This window comes from Carassius carassius, chromosome 44, assembly GCF_963082965.1.
Source record: "Carassius carassius chromosome 44, fCarCar2.1, whole genome shotgun sequence".
Lineage (NCBI taxonomy): Eukaryota > Metazoa > Chordata > Actinopteri > Cypriniformes > Cyprinidae > Carassius > Carassius carassius.
The window spans coordinates 25,355,384-25,373,866 of record NC_081798.1 but is presented as its reverse complement, the minus strand read 5'-3'; the positions used below and the strand labels follow the sequence as shown (position 1 = coordinate 25,373,866).

At 37.3% G+C, this 18,483-nt stretch overlaps 1 protein-coding gene across 2 annotated transcripts in view; it reads right to left on the bottom strand.

Annotated features, from left to right (window-relative positions):
* Positions 1 to 13,590: 13,590 nt before the first annotated feature.
* itga7 (integrin, alpha 7) overlaps positions 13,591 to 18,483 on the bottom strand; it is a 32,264-nt gene continuing 27,371 nt past the window's right edge. Inside the window, exons 22-26 of one of the 2 annotated variants that reach the window (XM_059537034.1) lie at positions 18,268 to 18,381; positions 17,103 to 17,201; positions 16,891 to 17,016; positions 15,830 to 15,990; positions 14,004 to 14,144 (exon numbers count right to left, since the gene is read on the bottom strand). In XM_059537034.1, coding sequence (XP_059393017.1) covers positions 15,874 to 15,990; positions 16,891 to 17,016; positions 17,103 to 17,201; positions 18,268 to 18,381 — 456 coding nt within the window. In that variant the 3' untranslated portion in view covers positions 14,004 to 14,144; positions 15,830 to 15,873. Of the gene's footprint in view, positions 14,145 to 15,829; positions 15,991 to 16,890; positions 17,017 to 17,102; positions 17,202 to 18,267; positions 18,382 to 18,483 lie in introns of both variants that reach the window. The other variant, XM_059537033.1, reaches the window with a different exon arrangement.

Below are 18,483 nucleotides of genomic sequence, written 5' to 3'. Positions count from 1 at the left end.
GCAGTTGTTTGATGAACTTGTGAAAAACTGGAGCGAGAGGAGAAAAGAATACAGTGATAGGTTCGAATGAAGACGCTAATGACAAGCTAACGAGTGCTAACGCTTAGCAGGTGTACTGCACTCACGGAAATAAAATAAAAGTGAACGATCAAAGTTAATCTGATAAGATTGATCGATAATATCAGAAATATGGTGTGAATTAAGTTATATTTTACCACTTTAAAAAACAGAGAGTGATAGTAAGATAAAGATTCTAGAGAAAAAATAAAATAAAAACAGCTACACGGAGCTACGATTTGCTACAGAAGGCCAACAGGAAGTAGAGAAAACACTGTCCAACCTGAATCGCACGGGAGAGGCAAGCTCAAATTTTACAAACCTCAGACGAGGGGAGCATCACCTGAGGCAGCATATACAAGACTTCTGTAACTGACACCTCCACTTCCCGCTAGATGCGACAGCACCGCTAAGCGGCCAGGAGATCCCTCAGGATGACCTGGCTGGACATCCATGAAATTCCCTGCAGTGCTGTGCCAGGCCAGATGATCAAGGAGTCGGAACATGAAGGACGATCAATACCGGAACATGAAGCCGGATGGCTGGTGCTGGCGAGTGTTTAGTAAACACTGTTATTGAGCACTGCAAAGGAAACTCACAGAGTTTATTTAAAGCAGAAGTTAAAAGTCCCCAAAGGGAACGAGTAGATACCTTGGTATCACTCCGATTCGGACGAGAACGCTGCCTCGTCTAAATCACACCCCTTAGGTTCTGCTTACCTCCTCATGACCCACGATTCCTCTAACCCCTGCCCGCAGGTGGTGGAGGAGCGCCAGTTGCGACACTAGCCTTCTGTGCCCGTCTTTGATCTTCAGATCGAGACAGGCCAGGACCCCTATGTTGTTCGGGCTAAGACCTGGACCTTCGTGGAACGAAGGATCTGAAAGCAGCAGAGCGCAGCTTCGTCTCCCTGAACTTCTCAATCACCGTCTCAACAGAAATACTGAAAAGTTCAGAAGGCGAAACATGAGCATCGAGAAGAAAGCCTTTTCCTTCCTCCCGATGTCTGCCAGGTTCATCCACAGATGTCTCTCCGCTGCCACCATGGCCGCCATAGTCCTGCCCATGGCGGAGGCGGCCTGCTTGGTAGCATGGAGAGAGATCTGTGGTGCGGTGCAGCTCAGCTACCTGATCAGAAAAAGGCCCTGCCTCTATCCAGTCTCTTAGCAGATCAGTCTGATATGCTTGAAGCACCAGCATCGTGTTTAGTAAAGCCACAGCCTGACCTGCTACTCCGTATGCCTTGCCATTTAAGCAAGATGGTTTTCTGAAGGGGCTTAAATGGCAAGGAGGGAGATTAAGAGAGGATGTTTCCCCTGCAGAAGGAAAATTTTAAGCTAGTTTGACCGCCAACAACTCTGTATTGCCAATGTCATAATTACGTTCGGCAGGAGATAGTCGATGTGAGAAAAACGCGCAAGGATGTACCTTATCGTCCGAAGCAGCACGTTGGGACAACACTGCTCCTACCCCCACTTCTGATGCGTCGACCTCCACCACGAACTGCCGTGTGGGATCAGGGGCCACAAGGATGGGAGCCGAAACGAAACGGTTGTTGAGGTAAGTGAAGGCAGCCTCAGCAGCGTCCGACCACCTGAACGGAGTACTGGGAGAGGTCAAGGCTGTCAGAGGTGAGGCTAGTTGGCTAAAATTACGGATGAAACGTTAGAATAGATAGATAGAAATGGGCGAACCCCAGAAACCGCTGTAGGGCCTTACGGGAATCTGGCGATGGCCAATCTATCACAGCCTTAACTTTGTCAGGGTCCATACGTATTCCCTCGGACGAAACGATATACCCTAGGAAGGGGACAGACTGTGCATGGAATACGCATTTCTCCGCCTTGACAAAAAGCCCATTCTCAAGTAACCTCTGGAGCACTCGTCTGACGTGTTGAACGTGTTCCTGAAGAGATGAAGAAAAAATCAGTATGTCATCCAGGTAAACATATATAAACTGATCTACCATATCTCTCAACACGTCATTCACGAGTGCTTGGAAAACTCCGGGCGAGTTGGAGAGCCCGAACGGCATCACCAAGTACTCAAAGTGCCCTCTAGGGCAGGGGTGGGCAACAGTTTTAGTCTGAGGGCCACAGTTACTTTGGCAAAGTAAACGGAGGGCCACACTTTGGACAATTGCAATTAAACATAGTTACATGATTAAATGGTACACATTAATGCAATGCAAATATGTATAAGGCTACTCTACACTTACTTTGACAGCCTATTTCAAGGCCTGATACTTATTTTTGCTAGGCCTGTCTGACCTAGGCTACTCTAAGGTTACAATAACTGGATTTACTTTCAAGGATTCATTTCCTACACTACCCTGCATATTGTTCAACTGTCATTCATACCAGCTGTAGCTTTTCAAGATAGGAAACTATTAACAAAACTGCAAATGTATGTGTGCAAGTTACATTAACATACAGACTTCAGGCAATATGGCTTGGAATTATCAAATTTAATTGAGGCTATATATCAGAGGGAGACCTTCATCACTGAATGAAAAACATATTCAGTTTTCAGTTGTGATTATTATTTTTTTTGTAATTTCTTTCACATATTTTGTTAAAATCTTTTATAAAATAGAACACAATTTAAGTGCAGATCAACTTCATCACACGTATGTTTGCTTGAAAGATATAAAGGGCCTATATAGACCTATGCATCTCACAAAATTTTAAATTGATTTAGCTGTATCATCACTATCTACGGGACATGCATAAGAAATGGCAACATGAAACTGAACAATGTTGTAAAAATAACATCATCAATCAAGGGTAAACTTAATGGAACTTTGGCTAGGCCTACTTTAGAAAAATGTATTTCAGCCTATGCAACTGAGATGAAGAACTTTTTGTCGGTGTTCTGTAACTCAATGTGAACAATTGAGACGGTCGCCTTTCTTTACTAAGTCACCGAAATCTGGGGTTGTGTTCGACGTTTAGATGCGCAACACGGACGACAGGTGTGTGTCGGTTAGTCGTGATCTGTAGCGTGACTTGTTAAAGTTCATTATTGAAAAGTATGTGAAATCGTTGGCCCTTTTTAGCAATGCAGATGTCAGCTCATCATCAATTACCTCGATGCGACGAGTAACTGTACGGCGAGACAGGCTCACATTTTCGAACTGACTTTTGCTGTCAGGGCACAGCACGCTAGCTACCTCTACCATACAGTCTTTTACAAACTCACCATCTGAAAATGGTTTGCTGTGTTTGGCGATTTTGTGTGACACCATATAGCTCACTTTTGTTGCTGACTCCTGGACATTAGACTGCTTGGTAAAAATATTCTGCCTGGCAGTTAAGTTGGAGGACAATCTCGTCAAAAGCAGGTAGGTGCATTCGGATGTATATTCTTCGTAAGATTCCAAAACGTAGAGCTTCACAATCTGCAACTCTTTGTCAAACACAAATCTCCCCACACAATCATAAGACATGGTGAAATCTTGTTTCACAATATCTTCATCTTCACTGAGAACCTTTCTTATGCTCTTCCCTTGATTTCTCCTTGGTGTAAAAGTCAGCTCCTCTCTTATTTCAACAGAACTTCTTGGCGGTGTTACACACATCATTCTTCTAGATGTTTCAGGACTGTTTGGAGCAGCGGCAGCCATTGTAACAGGAGCATACAGAAAGTCTTCTGTGGTTAATTATATGCCCCTAAACCTTTTTTAAATATCACACTTGGAATGTAGGTAGGAGCCCACAGGTGTGAAACAAACAAGGATGTGACACCTTCAGTAGTCATAAAACATTGGATGCTTTAGCACTTTCAGTGAGATTATTTTCTCTTGAACAATGTATGTTTTCCTTGCGAACAAAGCATTAAAACGATCTTGCTAGTAAATCTAAAGCACACTGTTGCAAGGTAGTTTTGTTTACACCTTAAGTTTGTGATGACCACTAATATAATTTAATAATGTACAAATCGGCCGAGAACTATTATTATTATTAATGTGTTAATTATATTTAAAAGAAGCAGTCTCGATTCCGAGTGTTACATGGATATTTCAAGAAAAGATATTTTTAAAGATCCTTGTGCCGCATTCTATATTCACACACACATTACCCAAAACTGTGTTAAATACTTAATTTAATCGAGCAAATTTAATACTGATGTATATAAAGACGGTAAAGCAGAGAACACAAAGAGCTCGCCAACTTTACAGCAGTACTGTTTGCAACAAAAAAAACAGACACAAAAAAACTTTTTACAATCACACAGGACAATACAATATGAATTGTGATGTTAAAAATGAAACCGTGGTTCAGAACAATACGAACAAATCATGGAAAGATAAGAAAACATTTTAATTCTGCTACAACTAAGGCTCAAGCTAATTTTTGTTTGGTCTGGTTTCAGAGTTGGACTACTACAGTGAAAAACACTTTAGACAGTACATGTCTTCACAATGGAGTAATGCGGTGTTAAACATGTGGAACAGTAACAAACACTATTCAACATAGACTAGAACCCAAAACTCTAATGTAACTGTGCGCTAGTTTCACATCATGTAGATTATCTCAGTAATGAAATCTCGGCTCACTTGCATTTTCTGGTGAAATGAAATCTGGTGACAGCTGAAATATGGACTGATGCTAACCCTATTTTTCAGACCTTAAGGTTTGGTGAAATATATGTTATAAAATGTAAAAAACGATAACCTATAACAAATGTTCTTAAAAATGTAAACGTTGGACATGACAACTTTGTAAACACGTAATAACTAATATTTTAAGATAGATAAATGTTTAGATATTTTGTGAAAACGATAAAGATATACTACAACACTTCAGGGGCCCATGCTGTCGAAGACTGTAATTTCACACTGTGTTGTTTTAAAAGTAAAAGTAGATCAAATAATAAAGACAGTCATGACAACACGCAGTTCCAGTCGTATGTGTTTCCTGAATCAAATCTTTTGGTCTGATGAATACCTAAAACATCTAAAACATGTGTTGGTGCAGATCATCTAAAATGGACTAAAACATGCCCCTTTCAATGAACTCTTTCTACATGTCATCTCTGGTTTATTTGCCAGTGTGATGTTTAGAGAAACAGACAAAGGAAATAGTTCCTGTGGCATCCTTGACTTTTAATGTCTAACTTTAAGTGTAATAGATGGGTTTGTATTAAGTTTAAGTTTTGTATTAACAGTCAGAACAGAAAATGGCAGGACTCATTTTCAAGTTGAGGTAGTGGCTATTATGTGTCTTTGTGACACAGCTAGACCAGAAAAAGCTCTAAAGTGCATCACAATCTCAGTTTAAACACTCTCTTGACAATCATTTAATCATCTTGTACTCTATTATGTTCATGTTCTTGCCTCTTTGACCAAACTCTGAGAATAGTCTTTATCTAAAAAACAATGAAAAAGTTACACAGCTGGTGGGCCAGATCAACATTAAAAGTTTTCACTATAGTTTAGAAGAGAGGATTTCACTATTAGGTATTTGTTATTCTGATACATATTTCTGTTGTGGAAACATATTTCCTGTATAAAAGAGTATGTCTATAACATATTCAAGAGCGTTTAGTGCAATCTTATGGATCTTAAATGTAATCACATTACAACAAGGTGACATAGTCTCTCTAGCAAATCCACCAAAAGTGGACAGAGCAGAAAAATCTCAGCACACGGTAGATGCTAATGCTTCTGACCGTGTACACATAGGCCTACTCTTTAATGTCAAGCGGATATGTCGAAACAAACGAGTACGACAAATAAAAACGTGAACATCGTCATCAGCTTTATGAACAAGAGCTCTAGATGTAGGGGCATTATTTTTATGCTGTAGTTATGCTTCCTATGAACAGGCACTGTATGTTTGACCACAGTCAGAGAAAACTCTTCATCAGAAAACTGCAAAACAAGATGTAAACAGATCAGTCAACTATCTCTGGTAAAAATAAATAAATAAATAAAATAAAATTATATATATTTACAAGTCACACATTGACAATTTTTGTCTTATGTGCTCATTACAGCTAAATCCTGTTTTGCCAAATGCCGTACACACTTTTGCATTTCATAATTCAGTGATTCTTTTAGTCAGTTTTGCTCACAGATAATCCATATGCAAAAGTTATGTTTGAATTTTTCTATAACCATTACAAAAGCGAGAACATCGTAGTTCTCAAATGTGTTTGTATTACAAGAGTAGCCCATCTAACAAATCTGGCAGAAGTGGAGAAACAAAGATGTTTAGCACATACACACATTGTAGATGCTTACGTACACCAGAGATGTTGCTTTATTTGAATCAAAGAAGATGGCGATAGGAACTGATAACATTCTTTAATGTTGTTGTGTTGTGTTTTGTCAAAATAATAAAAAAGTTCGGGCAAATGTTTAATAATTTTTCTTAATTGAATCGGATGTGCTCACCTTGCTCTCTTTCCCATGCAAGAGTTAGCATGGACTTACAGGAGTCTTAAAACAAAAACGGCCAAACAAACAAAATGTGAATTGTTTCATCTGCTATCTGAACAAGATGAATTAATCTAACGGAGTAATAAAAATATCATTTACAAATCAACATAAAACATTTTTAACAATTGTATTCTGAATTTTATATGCATTGTAAACATTTGTTTTCTTGCTATACTCTCTTTCTTGGTGATTTGGTCGCTCGAATACGTAAAAGGTTATGGATAAAATGTATCTACACAAGAGTGTGGAAACTTTAACATGCCCAAACATAAACGAGTGTGCAGTTTTCAGTGAAACCGTTTGATTTGTTTTGGTTGTAGACTTCATTTTTGTGTTGATGCTTCATGTGATCACACTTTTTGGACGGACACAAAGTTGTACTGTACTAAAAGAAATATCTCAAAGAGAAAAACTGTAACTTAATTTCTTAATTTTCATTTATTCCTATTATGATGACAGCTCACAAAGAGATGTCTAAATACTTACAGTCCAACAAACAAATTGTGAACGGTCGTCCAAAATCTTGATATGGGTAAATCTAGTTCACAAAACATTGTGATTCTTAGATGTGAAACACCCTTGACATAATCTGTTGGCATGCAACAATAGTCATAAATGTTTTAGCACAGCTATTTACACAAATAGTATGAGAACTGTTGTGTCACTTGCATAGAAAATTCATTACCGGTTTATCAGGGTCAAAAGGAAATGATAATAGTTGAAACATCCTTAGCTTGTACATTTCTTTCATTTTGAAAATTACAGCCGCCGGTGCTTACATTTTTTTAGTAAACCATTTAACATTACATGATGCCTACAAAATAGTCAAATAGTTAAAGTGTATGTTTTCTGTTCTAGGTAAGATCATTTACACAAGGTGTTATAGGCCTGGGTAAATAATTAGAAAATAGTATTTCTGTCGAATGAGAAAAGTTCAGTCATGCATTTAAAAAAGTTTTCTGATGTAGAAATTATGTTTCTGTAAAATACATCCAAAGAGTTTTCTACTCGTGTGAAAAAAGCACTTGTGTGCATAAATGATCTAAAGAAACAATGCTGGTCATCAGGTTATTTAAAAAATAATTAAGACAATAGACAGTGTGCCTTGCTTTAGTGACACACAATGTGTTTAATCTTTTAAACATGTTTAAAATGGTAGGTGTAATTATTTTACTGAGTTTAAGCTAAATGTATATTTGTTCATTTACAGTACACATACTATCTACAGGCTATATTAAAATGAAAACATTTCTTAAAAAAACAACACAAAGTAAAAACAACAAATACGATTTTGCTCATAATTAAAATTTAGTTTACTCAGTTTTACTGTGTTTGTGTGTGGTTCAGGTATACCCCATGTTATGGGGGACAATGATGGCAATATCCAAAATCCTTTGGGATTGTTTTTGTCCCCGTGAGGAAACAAGTTTATAAATCATACAGAATGAAATGTTTTTGAAAATCTTAAAATGAACGAAATTTTCTGTAAGGGGTAGGTTTAAGTGTAAGGTTGGTGTACGGTGATGCAAAATACAATTTGTACAGTATAAAAAACCATTATGTCTACGGGATGTCCCATAGAACATGGAAACCCAATGTGTGTGTGTGTGTGTGTGTGTGTTTTAAAGTTGGTTTTAAATTGAACGTGAGATTTCAACTCCTTTTACACATCACATATTATGGATAGTATTTCCTTAACATTAATGAATGCCTAATGAATTTTATTAATTTCAGATAACATTAAATTATTTATCTCTTCAGTGGCTTGGTTAGTTGCTGATTTAAATAATTGTCTCTCTCACTCTCTCTCTCTTTGACTTGTCATAAAAGTCATAAAACCTAGTGTCCTACATAAAAGACAACATTGATGTTTCTAAGATGTGAACTCGGTACTTCCTTTTTTCCTGTTGCATTTCCTAAAATAAAAATAAAATTCTCACCTGGAAAGACTCCAGACATCCTCCTCCTTTTCAAATGTGGTTGTAGACGGGGAGCATGTGGCCTGTAGGTGTCTAGGTATTCTGACTGGAAGTGGGTAACAGGTCAGGAAGGAAGTTCACAGAAACCCCCACAGCTCCGGTTACAGATACAAACATCATATATCCAGTAATAAACACAACACAAGTCAAATCTGAGGCATGTTTGAACTTTTGATTTACACACACCTCTGTCATGTCAATCAAGGGTGACAGGACCCAGTGACATGGCAACCGCTTTGACAGACAGGCCATATAGTCATAAATCAATCCAAACTGACCATGTACACTTTTGACTACCTGTCAGTCTACGCTGACTGCACGTACATAAATCAGGGTCATAAATCATCAAGATTTGAGACAAAGGATATGATAATACTACTGGTATACAAACAAACTTGGAACAACACATTTATTAATTTTGTTAATGTTAGTTAATAAAAAGACAATGTTCAGTGTTTTTGTTGCTGTTACATGATGTGGTGTCTGACTAGGGAAAAGGTGTGGGCTTCTGACATCATTTAAGAAAAAATACAGATTCACTAGCCTTGTCCAAATACCCACACTTACGTTTTTTTTTTTTTTTTACGGTGTCCCCTGATGGGACACAATTATAGTATTGTAAAAATTATAATTTTCAATATTTCAACTTCAGTAGTCCCTGTAACATGACAATTTTGATTTGTGGTGCTTCTAACTAAGTGATAAAAAGCAGTTCCAAATGTTGTACAAAATAAATATACTAATATATGCAGCAATAAAAACGTGTAGCACTTTGTTTTACTACCAAATAATATTTAATATCTAATTATTATTAATATTTAACTTACATTGTAAAGGTTTCTGTGATTTCTTGTGATCTTGGCAAAAAGTCTCGGGAATTATTTCCACAACATGATGCATGATGGGTTACACTAATCATTGAATACCACTCTGGAACAGTATTCAAGATAGTGTGTATTTAGGGTGCTAGATTTTGGGCAAGGCAACTGCCAGGAGAAAACAGAAGGAAGGCATTTTCAAATTTATCTAATCTGGCAACTGGTTAAAAAAAATATTGGTTTTACTCTCCGAAAACGCCAGCTCCATGTGGAGGAAGTGCCTGTACGATACAAAATAGGGCTTTAGAGTTGGAAAATTAAGTCTCAGAAAAAATAGAATAACAATATGTTGGTTTTCTCAATATTTTGTCAAGCCAACATAATAAAGCTGTTGTCCGATCTAGAATTTTGCACTCTTGAAATCAGACACAAAGATAAAGTACTGCGGAAAGATCACATTTATTTGATTCATGAGTTATAGAATTGATTCAGATTAATTATCAACAGAGAGTGATGAAAGTTGCATGTGTGAATTGTGTGTGTGCACCTTGTTCCTGCAAATAGTGAAGCTGTGCGTTTTGTTGCTTCAAGAATATCAATTTAACCCCCTAGTTGCTGAAAAATATAATGTAGCGATTTAGTATTCAAGCTATTACATTAATAAAACTTGCGCTGCAGATGTTTCCATGTGTGCACAAAATCCGTGTCTCTGCAAGTGATGTGTGTGTGCGTGTGTGTGCGCGCGCACGCGTGTGCACGTGTGTCAATGAATCCAGCAAAACAATATAATAGCAATATAAAACACCAAAAGGACTGGTTCCCTTTCTGATTTACTTTACAGTTGTGTTCAAAATTATTCAACCCCCTTGACTTGCAAGACAATTTGCTGTGGAGGATAACATTTTATGAAATCAATTTAACAAAGGCATCAGTACAGTATTAGAGAAAGTTTGTTAATACACTTTTGAGTGATTCTGAGAATGGAACATTGATGAATCATGATAAAATTCGAATTGGCTCTAAACATTCATGTTCAAAATTATTCAACCCCCTTTGTGCAGAATCTTTTATTCTTTAAAATCACCAATAAACGCTGTCTGTAAGTGTTTAGAAGCTTCTGTCACCTCTCTACTACAGTCTTGGCCCATTCCACGCCTGAAAAAGCTTTCAGATCACTGATAATCTTTGGTTTTCACATTGCCACTGCTTTCTTCAAATTCAACCAGATATTTAAAATGAGAATTAAGCCTGGAGACTGAACAGGTCACTCAAGTACATTCTATGACTGATCCCTGAACCAAGCAGTAGTAGATTTGAATGTGTACTTTGGGATGACTGTCCTGCAGGAAAGTCCATTGAGCATCAGCTTCAGTCTTTGCACCAAAGGAATCATAATTCTTGTCAAAATGGCCTGATACTTCAAAGAATCCATGATGTCCTTCATACAGTCATGATTCCCACTTCCTTCTACAGTAAAGAAACCCCATAACAGGACTGATCCACCTCCAAGTTTGACGATGGAGATGGTGTTCTTCTGCTTATGAGCTTTGCCACTTTTTGCAGCAGACATACCGCTGATCCATGGGTCCAAAAAGTTCCAGTTTGGTCACATCACTCCATAAAACATTCCTCCAGAGCTCCACAAGTCTACACAAATGAATTTTATCAAGTTCAAGTTGGCCTTTGGTTCTTCTTGATCAAGACTGGTATTCTGCAAGATCTCAACATGAAGGCCATACTTGTCTAGTGTTCTTCTTACACACTGCATTGAAATGGTTTTCCTCCTTTCATCGGGTCATCTTGCAAGTCTTTGGCTGTACATTGCAGGTTTTTTCTCAGTTGCTCTGAATAAACATTTTATGATATTGTGCTTTTTCTTCCACAACCTCTCAAAGGTTTTCTGGTAAAACACACTTTAAGCTAAGAAATAAGGCTGAGAACTGTGTCTCTAGGAACTTTCAATGTCTTGGAAATCATCATATAGCCTTAGCCTTTCTAAAGTACAACGATATTTATTCTCTTTTGCTTTTGTGAGATCTCTGTTGACATTTTTGCTACTCAACTTCAATACATGCATGGGCCAAACTGTATGTGTAACAGCTCAAGCTAATTCTGTTTTTAATAGAGTTTCTAAAGGCTTAATTGTGTTTTGAGACTGTTTTATTCCCCACCATGCGAATAAGTGATTTAAAAACAGCAATGTTGAATAGGGGTTGAATAATTATGACATAGCAGTATTATTAAAAAATCTTATAACTCAAATATATTACATTATATATTGACAATATAACTTTTAATATGCCAGTGAACTGTTATAGATGCAAGTTTTATTATATCCTGGATCTTCAGAAAAGCTTGTATTTGTAAAGTACTGCAGTCTCTAGGGGGTTGAATAATTTTGAACACAACTGTAAGTGAACGGGGTTTAGTTACTTTAAAATTAACTATATGTGAAAAAACTAATGTATTCTCATTACAAGGCGCAATATACTGACCCTTTTGACATTTCGTCAACATCCTACTCATATGGCACCCTCTAGCGTCAATATGAGACACAGATTATGGGTTAGGGTTAGACCGCTAGGAGGCGCCTTCTGGCCCATATTTATCTGCGTCTAATATTGACGCTAGAGGGTGCCATGTGCGTAGGATGTTGACGAAATGTCAAAAGGGTCAGTATATGACACCTTGGGATGAGAACGGTCTGGAAAAAACCCTTAAGTGGGACTCAGGTCCATGAAAACTAATGGCTAGATTGTAAGGTACACTTTGTGGATACTTACCCTTCAAGGACTAACACGTGCACCTTGGATTATAATACTTTGGGTTGTATATACACAGGTGAACACATTGAACTATCAACACATAGAGTTTCCTCAATACTTAAAGAACCATCCTTTGTGCGCTCCTCAGGTGCCATAAAAGTAACCAAGTTTCGTACCATTGGTGAAGCTATGATTTTCAAAAATTCTAAATGTAAAATTTTCCGGTCAGAAATGACCGAAGACTGCACAAGAACTCTTTGTATATGTTGTGTTGTTTCAGTTCAGAGGAAAATACGTTTTATTGTGTATTAATGTCATCATTGTTTACACCCAGCGTACAAGTACTGAAAGCAATTCCCCTTTTAACTCTGTTACCTCTGCCGATAAGGATGAGTGTTACACTACCCATATTCAATATTACATTGTAGTATCTACTCAGTACATGATTTTGGATGCACTGCTAGTAACCCTTAGACCATGATTAGCTTGTTTATGTGTCTTTGATTAGAACTGGAAAACTCTTCAGGAAAGTGGCTCTCCAGGACCTAGTCATCCTAACATTATTGTTATACATAGTCTAAACATTGATGGTAAATGAACTGTACTGTGGATATTGCCTGTTAATCTCCTTTATACAAAAGGCTTGGCAGTGAAATGAAACTATCTGCTGCGCCATTATTATTGCTGAATTCTTTCTTTATGTTTCTCAAATAATGGAGGCAGGCTGCAGCAGTCAGCTGTTATCCCCTCACAACGCTGAAATTTAGGGATGTCGTGATCAGGTTTTTTGTGCCCGATCCGAGTCCTTGATTATTGGGGATTTGCCAATACAGAGTCCCAATCCAATACTTATATATTCTAGTGTCTGGTTCACAATTAAAGTAAATTAAAATGATTAAAATCAATCCAATGTATACAGAGTTTGCAGAATGCATACACTATATAAAGACTTTCATAGTTGGAAACATGTCACAATGGTAGACAACGTAAAAGACTGTGTGGTCACAATAGAAAGCATGAAGCTTGCTGTGTCAGAACAGCAGTCTGTCAGTCTGATCCGAAGATGCAACCCATTGCAGCATGCTGTAACAACGACGTCTCAGATAGTTTGACGGCAGATAAAAGAAACGATAAATAAATGAGAGATCGTTACAAAAGTGTACATCAAATACAATGCACATAGAAGCTTCAGCATGTGTAAAGCGCTAGAACAGACCTCACAGTTTCTCATGCGTCACACATGCACATTTCTTCTTTTTTTGTGAATATTTGAGCGTCTTTTCCTTTTAATAGGAGTTGGCAAACCCACTTAAAAGCACATACCACCACCTACTTCATGACACCAGCATGACTGCTGAAGGACTCGGCTTACGACATTATAGATAAAACGGTATGACTTTCGGCAAATCTGCTTTGGAATGACGTATACTATGTAAAATTCTAAACAAATTAAATTGACATACTTAGCTTTTTTGACAAACATGATAGCTTTTTATCATGAGGGTCTTTGAATGAAGCATGTTAAGTTTCTTGCGAACTGAAAACTTTTTATGTTCCTCATATGATATAAAGACCCTTAAAATATGTTTCAGTATTCAAAAGTTTCAAAGTTCTAAAGGCACTGAATGTAGTTGACACAGAACCACAGCTGTTTTATGAGTTCACAAACACCATTACACTGAATTCAACATTAATACATTAAACAGTGGTTTTAATGCTAGGTGCATATATGTCCGTTTATATACTGTCTATCTCCAGCTAAATGCAGCTGTCCTTCTGAAATTTTCTTTCAATCTGCAGAGCAATGGAGAATGCAACTTATAAAATGCTGAATAAAAATCTAAAGCAGTATATGTTTAAGGTTAGTGTGAGTCCACTGCATTTTCTGGTTGGTGTCCCTGTTGCTGAGGACTAAAGGATGCATACTAGATTAGATTGTCCCATCACTCCAGTGGGTAGCCCATTGTTTTTTGTGCAAAATAAAAGTCTTGTCCTGAAATTGTGTCTCTTGCCGCAGGATCTTCACAGCCTTATACTGGGGCACTTTATCTTTATACCGAACCCTTTGGAAGAAACCACACTGTAAAAGAGAAAGAAGCACAATGAGATATTATTATTATTATTATTTTAAATAACCAGGTTAAAATCATTTGAGGGATTTTACTTGATATTCTAAGGTTTAAACTTCCATTCCATTGTCATAATAACAATGTACTCCATTGGCAGGTGTGACAAGACATTACTTTACACCATGCTTGGTCTATTTCAGCTTCAAAATCCTTTTCAACTGTTATTTTTTTAGAGTTATAAAGTTAGTGCTGGACAACCACTGCTTATCAGATCTTCTTTTGATGCCCTTCTCACACAAGCTAAGAGTCTAACAACTCTTATATCTAATATTTTGCACATCCTGTATTCCTTTAATGTCCTAGCCACCAGCCTCTATGTCACATCCTAATACACTGAATACAAACAGATTTCCATCTTCCTTAATCATCAATGATCTGTAGGCTTTCATTTTTTAAGAAGGCTATAATGTTTCTTAAAGGGGTAGTTCACCCAGAAATGAAAGTGATGTCATTAATTACTCACCATCAGGTCATTCCAAACCTGTAAGACCATCGTTCCTCTTCAGAAACACAAAGTATGATTTTTTTTGATGAATTCAGAGAGTTCTCTGACAACATATGTACGCGGATCAAAGTGTAAACAATGTAAACAATGGATCCAAGTACGGTGCTGTTGACGCAGGAAAGCATATGTTGTTTATGTATGGTATTGGTTTTCACCCAAAATCTTAAACTGTGTTCCGAAGACGAACAAAGCTTTTACGGGTTTGGAACGACAAGGGGGTAAGTGATTATAGGGATGCTCCACCCCAAAATAAAATTTTTGTCATTAATGCAGAATTTTGGGTTGCACTTTATTTTACAGTACGTGTACTAACATGTACTTATAGTGTACCTACAGTGTATTTATCTAAGAAAGTTCTGGTAATACAAGGTAACTACATGGGGTAGGGTTAGGTTTAGGGGTAGGTTCAGGGTTAGTACCTAGTTAATACATAGTTATTGTAATTACTATAATAAGTACATAGTATGTACATGAGGAACAGGACTGTAAAATAAAGTGCTACCGAATTTTGGGTGAACTATCCCTTTAATGATGTTTATTTGTTGAGTAGGAGTATGTAACAGACGGAGTTGTTTTTGTTGCTGAACTTATTGCATATGCATTTGTTAAAGTTTCACATTCAGATGCAAAATGTATACATTTAGAATAAATCATGCAAGGCGATTTACTAAGGTATGTACTTGTCAATTTGTTGGTATTCGAATGATTTAATGTCACCTGCACTTGGTTATCATAGGCTCTACTCATTTGTGACTCTATGCTCATTATGGAAACGATGTGTTCTTTAATTAACTCATTTGCTCAGTTACAGGAAATCAATTGCTTGTTCTGTCTTGCATCACTAAAACCACTGCCATCAAGAGTTGTTTTCAAATGTAAATCTCAAATCCAGTGGCTTGTAATTCTGTAAATGTGCATACTAAATCTATTTCCTAGGGAGAGAAACCCTAGCGGTTTAGCATAATAAGAATGTCTCAATGACGCTTCAATGACAGCGACTCGTATTATTACATCATGGATGTTAAGTTAGGCATGCCTATTATTTTTCAAATGCTGGTTTTCATGCCATGACTCTTATAGTTTGGAAAGCCACAGCACAGCAGCACACTCCACAGCAGAACGGAGCTGTACCACATGACGGCTGTGCTGGAGGAAGATCAGCCTGGATGAGGCTCTTAGTGAAGTTCAGTGGCCTGCTTCCTCTCCACATCAGATGGCTGAAGCTGCAGTTGAGCGCGGTAAAACTCTGTTTCATACTGAGGCTGCCTCTCCGTGCGCTTGAAAAAACCACACTGCTCCACCAGACAGGAATAGATAACAGAAATATGCAAACAAATGTAGGTACAGACAGAAGAAAACAGAAGGAACTAACAATGGGTGGTTAGATTAATTAAAGGAGAGCAAATAATATGCTGAAGGTTATATAAGACAATTGAATGGATAGTAGGAAAAGGGAATAATTTTCTTTTCTTTTACATAGGTGCACTTCATTAAATAAATGCATGAATAAGAATTCTGTCATCTTTTATGAGCGAATGACAACTGTGCTTGCCTCGTATCATATAGCTAGTTGTATGGGCTGCTTTTATGAAACTATGAAACATTCATGCTGTTTTCAGTCATTTACAGCACTGCCCTCAATCATTTCCTTTGGATGGAAAAGAGTTTGGGAACAACATGAGGCCGAGTACATTTTTACAGTGTTTATTTTTAGGGTTTGTTTTCATGCCTTTAAATGACAGCAGACTGACTTTTGAGAACCACATTTCCAATTTTTCATAAAGTGAAAGATGTTTCATCTGACCACTGCAGTTTTCTCGGTTCCTTCTTTCTTAAACATCTTAAAGAGAGAGCCAGCAGCTCTGTTTGTCACAGAGCTGTTTAACTATATAAAAATAAATAGAAGAAAAAGGTCTTAAAACATAGAGCGTTTTTTTTTAGGAGGAGAATCCAGAAGTAAACTGCTAGACTGTATCCAGAAAAGAGCATAACTGGCAACCAGTAATCAAGCTCTGATTAAGTTCTGACTGCAAATTGACCTCGTCATCAAGCCAATTTATATTCTTTTGGGCATTCACCATGACAGTAGTCAAACAAGATGTTCAACGATGCAAGTTATGTGGTAGAATTATGGTTTATCTCCTTCGTTTGCAATAAAGATGCTTGTTGAGTGGGTGCAGGTGCACACTTACCTTCCACAGTAAACACACGAGCAGTGCGAGGACAATAATTCCAGCCAGGACAGCGATAAGAATGATCCACCATGGGATGCTGTGCTGGTCTGAGAGCCCGTACTCTGGGTAAATCATCACTGACACCTGCACACACACAACAATTAATACGCTAACATGAACATGCTCAGATGTGAGAATGTGTGATCACCAGTGAGTGTGTGTTGTCTGACCTGTGTAGCAGCGTCCTTCAGCACCAGATGTTTAATGTTGGATTTTATGGTGATATTGGCTCTGACCAGCAGCTCCACAGCACTGACAGATGAAAACTCCTAATGGACAGAAAGTGTAAAAGTGAACACTCTTCTGAGAGTTCTGCTTCTGCAGTTTAAATGGATGAGCCGATATAACAACCCACAAATACACCGGAACTTTGTATTAAACATCATAAACTTTTATTAAATATCATTTGTGAAAAAAGAAAAAAAATATGTTATCTATATGAATATATGATGCTCAAATCTTTTTATTGCCATGAAAGCTGTATTTTCAGCATCATTCCTCCAGTCTTCAGTGTCACATGATCTTCAGAAATCAGAATAATATGATGAGTTACTGCTCAAGAAACATCTCTGATTATTATCAAGCAAGCAGTTGTGCTGGTTCATATTTTTCTGCAAACCATTTTTAAAGTTTGATGAATAGAAAGTTCAAAAGAACAGCATTTATCTTAAATATAAATATTTTTTTGCAGCATTATAAATGTCTTTACTGGCACTGGATCATTTAATGCATCCTTAATTAATAAAAGTATTTTTTCTTAAGAAATATTGTATTGATTCCAAACTTTTGGGAACAGTAGTGCAATTAATATTGAAAATCGGTGTCTTTTATGATATACATTTGATAAGGTGCTTGAGGTGACTGTATCTGAATCATATTACAGAAACAGAAGAAAATGTGCAAAAGATGGCACAGCAGACCAGGAGAACATTTTAGTGCAAATCTTTTAATGGGAATTTCTGTCCATTTAAAACTAAGAAACGATAATTAGAATATTACAATACTCAAATCTGCACAAGGAAATTTTGTTTACTTGTTAGTAAGTGTCTTGATCAAAAGTCTGAGTATCTTTCAAACATGCAAATCCAGGGATTCTTTTATTGTTATGTTGTGAAGTACTTCAATCCATTGTTTATCTGGTTCATATATACGTATGGGTTGTTATGCACAGTATCCACATTTATGGGTAATATTTCACTAGCTGTGAGCTTGTACTTTATATGTTTGTGGTGATTGCTTTGGCACTGTTTTCTTGTCTGAAGTAAAGTGTAAATGTGTTTTCCGTCTTCATATATATACATTTTTATAATGTATAATGTAAAAACAATCGTTCACCTCAATGAAAGTGCTGTTCCACATGTGCGCTCGGATCCTGAAATGGATCGAGCCGGAGAATGTGTGAAGAGGACACTGGAAGAGCAGACAGCGTGCAGAGCCCAGTAAACAATCCTGTAACATACCAACAGATCCATCACCCACAACCTCAGATTATAAAATAATAGACGTCAGGAAAGAGTTTCTAATTTTGTCTACTGTCCTGGTTCGCACTCA